At 57.1% G+C, this 10306-nt stretch overlaps 1 protein-coding gene across 1 annotated transcript; it reads left to right on the top strand.

Moving 5' to 3' along the window:
• Positions 1-648: 648 nt before the first annotated feature.
• E2F1 (E2F transcription factor 1) lies at positions 649-10213 on the top strand. The gene is made up of 7 exons (XM_055544792.1): positions 649-924; positions 5577-5667; positions 6051-6270; positions 7082-7234; positions 8147-8261; positions 8357-8582; positions 8702-10213. The coding sequence occupies exons 1-7, from the start codon at positions 664-666 to the stop codon at positions 8947-8949; spliced, it is 1314 nt and encodes a 437-aa protein (XP_055400767.1). The 5' UTR covers positions 649-663; the 3' UTR covers positions 8950-10213.
• Positions 10214-10306: the final 93 nt, after the last annotated feature.

The following is a 10306-nucleotide window of genomic DNA, read 5'->3' as shown; positions in this document are numbered from 1 at the left end:
CACACGATTTGAAAGTGAACGGCTTTGGTGAGGAAGTTGAGGGAGATGTGGCCGGAGCTTGGAGGTGGGCCTGAGAACCCAGAAGAGAGGAGTGGCAGTTTCTAGAGATCTGGCCGAGGGTGTTGGGGCCACAGGTGAGTTCTCGGAGTCACGTGGGGTCTGCTGACGTTGAGATATGCTTAATGCACATTCTGTCCTCAGTGTCTCCACTTAGAGGCATCGGGCAGATGGGGGTGCGTCGGGGAGGGGGTGGGGCCACCACGCCTCGGACAGGGGCCGTCCCCTCTGAGGGCGGGGAGTGCGAACGCGCCTGGCACCGCCCCGACAAAGCTTGCGCGCGCCCCGACCCCGGATTGGCCGTGCTGCCTCGCGCCGCCGCCCCGTCCCGCCCTCCGCCGCCGGCACGGTGCGCTGCAGCCAATGGGCGCCGTCGCCGTCGCCTCCGTCACAGCTCGGGCAGCCAATGGTGGTAGCGCTCGGCGGCTCGTGGCTCTTTCGCGGCAAAAAGGATTTGGCGCGTAAAAGTGGCCGGGACTTTGCAGGCAGCGGCGGCCGGGGGCGGAGCGGGATCCGGAGCGGGATCTAGCCCTCGCCTCGACCTGCCGCCATGGGCCCGCGCCGCCGCCGCCGACTGCCACCCGCGCCGCGCGGGCCGTGAGCGCCATGGCCGTGGCCGGGGCCCCCGCGGGCGGCCCTTGCGCGCCGGCGCTGGAGGCCCTGCTCGGGGCCGGCGCGCTGCGGCTGCTCGACTCCTCGCAGATCGTCATCATCTCCACCGCGCAGGACGCCAGCGCCCCGCCGGCCCCCGCCGGCCCCGCCGCACCCGCCGCCGGCCCCCGGGACCCTGACCTGCTGCTCTTCGCCACGCCGCAGGCGCCCCGGCCCACACCCAGCGCGCCGCGCCCCGCGCTCGGCCGCCCGCCGGTACGGACACCAGGGACACTGGGCCGAGTGCATGCCTTGGACCCCCGCGCAGACCCGGGCGGGGCACGATGTTTGGCCCGGCGGCAGCGGGGGCGGGGGAGGGTGGGCTGAAGCGCCCAGGCTGGGCGGTGCCGAGTCTGGGTTGGGCCTCAGGGCTCCGCCCTGGGGTGCGGGGTGACCTCGGGCCAGTCCTTGTTTGCTGCTCTGTGCTCTGGGCCTCAGCTTCCTCGCCAGAGCAGACTCAATGATAATAATGGTCCACGTGTATTCAGCTGTCGCTGACTGCATGCCAGGCCTCTGGCTAACTTCAAGGCAGCTAAAACTCACATCCATGCTGTGAGCTCGGTGTTGTCACTGTGCTCATCTGAACTGTGCCCAGAGAGGGGAAGTGGCTTGCCCCCTGGTCACAAGGCTGCAAGTGGGATTTAAACTGAGGCCTGCTGGCTTCAGACCAGAACTTGTGGCTGGATGGTGGGCATGGCTGCTTGGGGTGTTCTGGGACCAGACCATAGAAGAACCATTGAGGAGACCTCCTTCCTGCCTCTGGGACTGCCAGGTGCAGGCCTGGCCCTCCGGGCCTCTGGGGACAGGCTGCCTGGCTGGGAGGCCTTCTCTGCAGGGGCGGGGGTGAGTGGGCCAGCTGCTGATCCCCTCCCTCTGCCTGTCCTTCCATCTGCCACCCTCCACCCTCCCAGGCCCTGGTTGCCATGGAACCTCATTAATCAGGCAGGCAGACCCCCGGGCCCCAGTGGAAGTCCTGGGTGGGCTAAGCCTCTGGGAGCTGGAGAGGAGGCCCCCAGTGCCAGGAGAGAGTAAATGCTCCAGGGAGATCCCTTGATAAAGTGCTCCCTGCACAGCAAGAGGCTAAAGACAGTTGAGACTAGGGGGCCCAGAGAGGTGTCTGAATTAGGGGGAGGGGGGAAGGTGGGGGCGGAGGCCTAGAGCTTGGTCCTGTGGGCTGCAGGACAGGGTGTGGAGACCAGTTTGACTGGTGCAGCCTGTGGGTAGAGTTAGGGCATGGATGGGCAGGCAGGATGGGGTCTCAGCACAGTTGGCTGAGCAAGTTGAGGCGGGAGACAGGGCCCAGGGCAAGGAGGTGGAAGCCCAACTGCTGACGGAGGCCTGGGTAGCAGCTGGTCCCTGAGACACCCCAACAAGGTTCCCCCGACCCCTTTGGCCCCCTGCCCAGTATGTCCGTCCTTCCGGAATCACTGAGATGCTAATAATAACAATAGGAGGCACCATTGTTTTGAGACTGTTTTGTGAGTTAGGCCATGTGCCAAGTACTTTACCCAATTAACTCGTTTAACCCTGTCAACAACTTTCCCGTTTTACAGATAGGGAAGCTGAGGCTTAGAGATGTTAGAACCTTCCTTGGTGAGTCAGCTCATGAGTGGTGGGACCAGTCCAGATTTCCTGAGTGGTTAACTGCTGGCATGCCTTACTTCCTGGAGATGCTAATAGAGATTGAAGGAAGCCCAGGGTCCCTTCCTCCTAAGTGAGAGGGAGGGAAGTTGCACAGGGTCAGTCCCCTGATTGGTCTCCTATACCCCAGCAACCTGTCCCTCCAGGTACCAGCTTGGAGCCCGATCCAGTAGCCTCTATTTAGCTGATTGACAGGTGCTTAGGCCTAGGGCTGCCCTGCCCTTGGGCAATGGAGCTTCAGGCTTAGAGGGACAGCCAGGGACTGGGATCAGGAGGTTTGCCCTCTGCTCCACACTCGGGGTGTCAGGGGCAGCCTCATTGGGTCTGAGCATTCCATTCATTCAGCAGTTGTTATTGAGTGCCTCTGAGGTTCTAGGCACAGAGGCACGTAAAGAGCCTCTTCCATCACAGTACTTAAGGGCTAGTACGCGTTTTCTGCCGTGAGCAGGGCTAGGGCCTGGTACCACCTTGCTGCTGTAGTTCAGAAACATGCGCTCAGCTTTTGCCGTCCAACACCCCCTAACGTGCCTGTGAGTAGCCGCTGGCTGTCTGAGCCGTGGCCTCCACTCTCCCTCTGCACTAGCGTCTGTTTGGGGGCAGTCCTTGAAACAAGCTGCAGGCTCAGCTTCTGCACAGTGAGCATTCATTGAGTACCTCCTGCCTACAAGGCTCTGTGCAATTCACCCATTACTCCCGGCTCTTCCTGTCCACGTCTCCCCCGTTGTCATGGCTCTTAAAAACAAACTGAATATAATACATATTTACTATAGAAGAAGAGAAAGTTGAGGGGGACAAGATCCCCAGCCCCATTCATTTTTCCTTTTTTCTCTTCCAGAGCCTGCTTTTTTTCTTTTTTTAAGGTGGTTATGACATCTTTCTAAAGTTCTAGAAATTGAAGTTTTTCCTTTACTTCTGTGTTCCAATAGCACATCATCCCCGCTTTAGAGACAAGGCAGCAATTCCTCGTGGTCCTCGCCCTGATACCAAGGTTACTACTGAAATGGATTCTATAATAATACAAACTGAAGCAGAGAAAATGGTTTCATGAGCTTTTTAATCCCCAAAAGGGATCACATAAATGCATTGCTTCATAACCATGTTTTTCTTGTCAATATGTCTTTGGGAGAGTTTTGTATCAACCTGCCCCCATCCTTCTTGACAGCAGTGTGGTATTCCAAGGGCTGGATGAACCAGTTTTTGTGGCCTCTCCCATGGATAGGTATTTGAGTCATCTGGATTTCTTTCATCCCTGCTTTTTGGGTCCCTGTGCCTGCATCTCTGGAGAACAGCGGCAGAGACGGGCATCTGTCTGCCTGAGTGTGGCATGGATCCACCTTCAGCTCGGGCATCCTTTTGAGGGGGCAGGAAGGAGGCAAAAGGTGCGGTTGGCTGGAGCATGCTAGGGTTCAGGGCTTTGGGGCGAGGCTGGAGAGCGGGTACATTGTGGTTTGGCTTGTGGGAGCCTGGCTTCCGGATGAGCCTCTGCCCAGCCCACTAAGGTTCGAATCCTGACTCCACCTCTCACTGTGTGACCTCTGCGAGGTGCAGACTCCTCAGGAAGTGGAAGTCATCAGAACCCCTGCTGCAAGGCGGCTGGAGGTTGTGGGTGATCACACGCAGGTGAAGCAGTTACCTAGCAGTGCTCAGGACACAGGAAGCACTCAGCATGCATTAGCTCTGATATTGGCAGATACCTGAGAAAATCTATGGGTGCCTGTGTGAGAGGGTGTGTCTGAGTCCGGCAGCATGTGGGGCGGTTCATTCAGCAAACATGCTGATGCCCAGACCTTACGTGCAGAGATTATTCAGACCCAGTGCCCGCCTCTGAGGGGCTCCCTGGCCTCTGGGTGAGACAAACAGCTGCAGAAATTTCTGGCGAGAGACCATGTGGGAAACGGTTGCGAGGCTCAGTTTCTATCACGCGACTGATTGGAAAGACTGAGGTGATGGGTAAGGTGCCTCTCTGGAGGGGGAAGCGTTGGTGTGAACTCGGAGCGAGGGAGGCAAGGGTCAGCCAGGGAGGGACCAGCATGGGCTAAGGCTTGGCGGTGCAGGTCTGTGAAGAAACTCAGAAGCTCAGCAGAACTTCCTGTGGGAGAAGTGGTGGCAGATGAGGATACTAAGGTGGAGGGGACAGACGGAGGCAGGGAGACCAGCGGGAAGACAAGCCGGGTGGTCCAGATAGGAGGTGCTGGTGGCTGTGGTGACGGGAATTTTGGCAGCTAGATGCGATGAGGGCAGTGGGTGGGCCTGAACCAGGTTCTAGCTCAGGAAACCCTGTGGGTGGCGGAGGGGCAGTTATAGCTGGTTTGCGTCAGGATATGAGGGAGAAGCCTCTGAAATCCCCAGGGCAGTCTCCATTCTCGTGCAGGAATCCTGGCTCTGGCACTTCCTGCTTGTATCACCTTGAGTCTTTCTGGGCTTCGGTTGTCCTACCTGTAAGATGGGGCCATGATTCTGCTGCCTTATTCACAGACAAATCAGAAACCAGAGAGAGGTAGTTACTCACTTCAGGGGATCAGTATCCCAACGGCTTAAAACATCAGACATTTGTTATATGGTTTCTGAGGGTGGGAAATTCAGCCGTGACTTGGGTGGGTGCTTCTGGCTGAGGACCTCTTCTGAGGTTAATGCCAAAATGTTGGCCCGGCTGCAGTCATCAGAAGGCATGACCAGGGTTGGAGGATATGCTTCTAAGCCTGCCCGTGTTGCTGTTGGGGGCGGGGCTTTAGTTTCTTGCCACTTGGGCCTCCTTAGGGCTATCTGAGTGCCTACGTGACATGGCCGCTAGCTCCAACCACGAGGGAGGGATCAAATAAAGGGCAAGGAGGAAGCTTTAGTGCCTGTGTGACCCTGTCTCAGAAGTGACATACCGTCACTTCCACCACATTCTGTCCATTAGAAGCGTGTCACCAGATCGGGCCCATACTTAAGGGAACGTTAGGCTCCATCTGTTGAAAAGAGGAGAAGCAAAAAGTTTGCAGACTACATAGGTCCCCCAGGGAGGTAGTGGCGGAACTGGGGCTTGAACTTCTGCCTTCCAGTTGAGTGTTCTGTCCTGTGGGGTAGGATCATGCTGCCTGGGACCTCCCCCTCACTCACACTCTTGGGCGTCTTGGTAGAGTGACTGGGGCAGGGGGCTACCCAGGAGCACCCGGTCTTCAGCCAGGTCTCTTGTGGCCCCACTGTCCTGGTTACTGGGCATCCTCCCATTGTTTTTGCCATAGGTGAAGCGGAGGCTGAACCTGGAAACTGACCATCAATACCTGGCTGAGAGCAGCAGGCCAGCTCGGGGCAGAGGCCGCCACCCAGGAAAAGGTACCCCCAGGGCTTGGGCTTGGGAAGGCCCCCTGGCCAGACCCACATTGAGGGGGCATGGACAGACAGGCATGCTTGCAGAGTAAGCTGTGGTCTGTCAGGCCTGGGTCTGATCCAGGCCTCGGGGGGCCCCAAGGGGCAGCTGGAGTGGCCGCCTGGCATGGCTTCCCCAAGCCCTAGCGGGTGGGAAGTTCCCCAGTCGGAAGAGGAATGCTGTGATTGGCAGGCAGCAGTCATGGGGCCTCCCTGCTTGGCCTCACCAAAGGGAAGGAACCATCTGCCCCCTCCCACCCCCACCCTACCATCCTCCTGCCCTGCCGTTGCCAGGGAGCCCAGTGTGGCTGGGGGTGGTGCTAAGGGACCTTGTCCTGCCTGGCCCCCAGGTGTGAAGTCCCCAGGGGAGAAGTCACGCTACGAAACATCGTTGAACCTGACCACCAAACGCTTCTTGGAGTTACTGAGCCGCTCGGCTGATGGAGTGGTCGACTTGAACTGGGCGGCCGAGGTGCTGAAGGTGCAGAAACGACGCATCTACGACATCACCAACGTCCTGGAGGGCATCCACCTCATCGCAAAGAAGTCCAAGAACCACATCCAGTGGCTGTAGGTACCGGCGGGACAGGAGGGTAGGCGGAGGCCCGGGGTGGGCCGGGCCAGAGGAGCTGAGAGCCATACCTACTGTGGCTGCCTGCGTCCCCATCTTAACAGCTGGGCAAACCGAGGTTTAGAGAGGAGAGCTGGCTTCCGTGAGGTGATGGATGCAGGAAAGAACACAAATCTTACATATCTAGCTCAGCTCAACTTTCCATTTCTTCACCTGGGTAACCACCATCTGGATAAGGATAAGGAACATTTCCAGCACCCCAGAAACTTCCCCTGTGCCTCTTCCCAGACACTGTCCCTTCCTCATACCACCCAGGTGACCACTGTTCTGGCTTCTGTTGCCATTGATGAGCTTGGCTAACACAGCTGTTTTATTGTGGTTAATTCTTAGTATTTTTTTCCTGTTTTCACCTCTTTCCCCGGTCATCTTACTCCACTCTGACACATCTGCGTTTTCAGTTTTGGGTAAATATTCCATTCTACATAGATTTATTTATTTATTTTCTTCTCACTTGATATGTCTTACAAATGCTTCCATTTTTGTATCTAACGCATCCATGTCTTTTTGCTCAACTACAGAGGGTTCCACGGCATGTCTTATCCTTGCGTACTTACCCAGCCCCCTACAAGGGCCACGTGGGTGTTCACAGACATTCAGGCCCAACTCTGAACCCAGCCAGTCTGCCTTGGAAGCCTGGCTGAGGAGCCAGGCCGTGAGGGGCAGGGGGCAGCAGCAGACTGGTTGCTGAGGGTCACAGCTCCAGGAAAGAGGGGCTGGGAGCTGCTGACCCCTCCTGTTGCCTCCCGGCAGAGGCAGCCATGCAACGGTGGGGATCAGCGGGCGGCTTGAAGGATTGACCCAGGACCTCCAGCAACTGCAGGAGAGTGAGCAGCAGCTGGATCACCTGCTCCACATCTGCAGCACCCAGCTGCGTCTGCTCTCTGAGGATGCTGACAGCCAGCGATATCCTTGAACTGCCTGGAGGGTCACCAGGGCCCCATCCAAGTGGGAGTGGAGGGCCTTACCCTGGGCCCTGGATTCAGGAGAGGGTTCTGGCTTTGGATACTGGTCCTGGCTCAGCATTCACTCACAGTGTGACACTGGACAAGTTATTTAACCTCTCTGAGTCTCAGCTTCCTCTGGAAAAGGGGAAAAACAATCCTATTTCAAAGCTGTACAGATTAAAACCAGAAAAGCTAGTATCAGTAATAACTGATTTATTTAACACAGGGATAACATTTAATACAGGGATTCAGTACCTAGTTGTAGCTTCAAGGTTAGAGTTGCTTTTATTTGCAAAAATAGAAACTTTACTTTGAAAGAAGTTATGTTTATACATTTTGGAGATAACGGCTCAGACGGTAAAGAATCTGCCTGCAGTGTGGGAGACCCGGGTTCGATCCCTGGGTCAGGAGGATCCCCTGGAGAAGAGAATGGCAACCCATTCCAGTATTCATGCCTGGAGAATTCCATGGAGAGAGGAGCCTGGTGGGCTATAGTCCATGGGGTCACAGAATCGGACATGACTAAGCAACTTAACACACACACACACACACACACACACACACACACAAATTGACATCAAAGTCATGGGTCAGAATAAATTCTTAGGACTATGCCTGGATTTAAGTAATTTTTATGAAATGATTATAGGCAGCTGTCATTACCTTGAGATTCAATAGGTAGAGTGATCTCATTGTACAGATGTAGAAACAGGCTCAAGGGCATGAGATCTGCTTGAGACCATGTGCCAGGCCCTGGAGTGGGCAATGCAGAGGACAGGAGTGACTAGGCAGGGATGGGCTCTGCCTTCTGAGGTGTCTGGGTGGGTGGCCCCCAAAGGCCAAAGATCACGTGGTCCTTGACTCCACCAACCCTGGCCTATGTGACCTGCCAGGACCTTCGTAGCATCGCAGACCCTGCAGAGCAGATGGTCATGGTGATCAAGGCCCCCCCCGAGACCCAGCTCCAAGCCGTGGACTCCTCGGAGGTGAGACCTGGGAGTCTAGACTGGACCAGGATGAACTGGGCTGGGCTGGTAGTCCAGCTGAGCCTCAGTTTACCCTGCCTGCTACCTCCACCCAGAACTTTCAGATCTCCCTTAAGAGCAAACAAGGCCCCATCGACGTTTTCCTGTGCCCTGAGGAGAGTGTGGGTGGAACCAGCCCTGGAAAGACCCCGTCCCAGGGGGCAGCTTCGGGGGAGGAGGACAGGACAGCTGAGCTTGCCAGTGCGGTGCCGCCACCACCACCATCACCCCGCTCATCCCCTGCCACGGATCCCAGTCAGTCTCTGCTCAGCCTGGAGCAAGGTTGGTGAAGGCTGGGTGGGCGGGGTAGGCTGGGCCCCTCTCCCAGGTGGGGGGGCAGGTGTGTCAGCCCCTCCCCGCCGGGGGTGTCCCCGGCCTGTGATGCTCACCCGTCTCCCCAGAACCTCTGCTTTCCCGGATGGGCGGCCTGCGGGCCCCCGTGGACGAGGACCGCCTATCCCCGCTCGTGGCGGCCGACTCACTCCTGGAGCACGTGAAGGAGGACTTCTCCGGCCTCCTCCCCGAGGAGTTCATCACCCTGTCCCCCCCCCACGAGGCCCTCGACTACCACTTTGGCCTCGAGGAGGGTGAGGGCATCAGAGACCTCTTCGACTGTGACTTTGGGGACCTCACTCCCCTGGATTTCTGACGGGGCTCAGGGGGACCAGGGCCTCCTGAGATGCCCACCCCGTCTCTGCAGCCCTGGAGCCCCCCGCCCCTGGCCGTCCTAGCCTAATTGGAAACGTTTAATTTATGCCCCTCTCTCCTACCTCCAGAGGCTTCTAGCTCTGGAGTCTGGCTCCTGCCAGGAGGCTGAGCAAGCCAGGAAGGGAATTCTGTTTGTGGTGTGTTTGTGCATGCACCCAACCCCCGACGTGTGTGTCCACGGGGTGAGTGGTGTGTGAGCATGTGTGTGTGCATGTCCCGGGGAATGAAGGTGAACACATCTGTGCGTGCACTGAAAACACGCCCCAGTGTGTCCACGTGTGTGTGCATGAGTCCATGTGTGCGCGTGGTGGGGGCTCTAACTGCACTTTTGGTCTTCTTGCTCCAGGGGCCCCACGAGGCCCAGGGTGGCCACCTGCCCCCAGAATCCTGTCTGCTGACCAGGCCAGGTGGCGAGGCCTTGGCCTGCTTGTTGGCAGGACAGCGAGAGCACTTCTATCGTCTTAAAGGTTTTTCTGATTGAAGCTTTAATGGAGCGTTATTTATTTATCAAGGCCTTTTTGGCAAGCTTGGGGCATCAGCAAAGGGTAGGAGGGATGTGGGACTGGTGCCGCAACTCCCTTACCCCCTGAGCGAGGGCAGGGGTCCTTGAGCTGTTTTTTGCCCCACTCGGAAGGAGCTGAGGCCTGAGTGGTTTATTTATTCGGAAAGTGAGGGAGGGAGACACAGACTGACTGACTGACAGCCATGGGTGGATTGAGGGGGTGGTCCCTCCCCATGGGGTCACTGCAGGGCCCCAGCTGCCCCCAGGATGGATGTGAGATGGGAGAGGTGAGTGGGGGACCTTCACTGACAGGGTGGGCGGGAGGGGTGGGGTGAAGGGCCTCCCCCCCCAAGCCCAGACCACAGGGGCCCTTCCTGTGGCATTTGAAGTGCCCCCTCCACCCCACTTCTTGCTCTGCCCCACCCTCCAATCTGCACTTTGATTTGCCTTCCTAATAGCTCTGTTCCCTCTGCTTTGGTTTTAATAAATATATTGATGGTGTTTGGGCCCAGTTTGGGGACTGTGTACTGGGAGCAGGTCTGTGGGTGGGAGAGGTCAAGGTTGCTGGTGTGATGACCGTTCCCTACTTTCCGTTTCCCTGTCCCTGCCTGGCTTCATTTTATTTGAGCCTCACAGCCCCAAGAATGATCGGTTTCATCACCTTTTTTTTAATCCTAATTAAAAAACTGGTCCAGTAAAGTAAGCAATGAATTCCCTTTTTTCCAGCCACACAGAGGCCACCCTGATCAGTTGGCTATGCTCCTTCCAGATGTTTCTGGACATTTGTAAACAGGCA

Source organism: Bubalus kerabau, chromosome 13 (assembly GCF_029407905.1).
Source record: "Bubalus kerabau isolate K-KA32 ecotype Philippines breed swamp buffalo chromosome 13, PCC_UOA_SB_1v2, whole genome shotgun sequence".
In the NCBI taxonomy this organism is placed as follows: Eukaryota; Metazoa; Chordata; class Mammalia; order Artiodactyla; family Bovidae; genus Bubalus; species Bubalus kerabau.
Note: the sequence above shows the minus strand (reverse complement) of the source record. Positions and strands in the feature narration are given on the sequence as shown.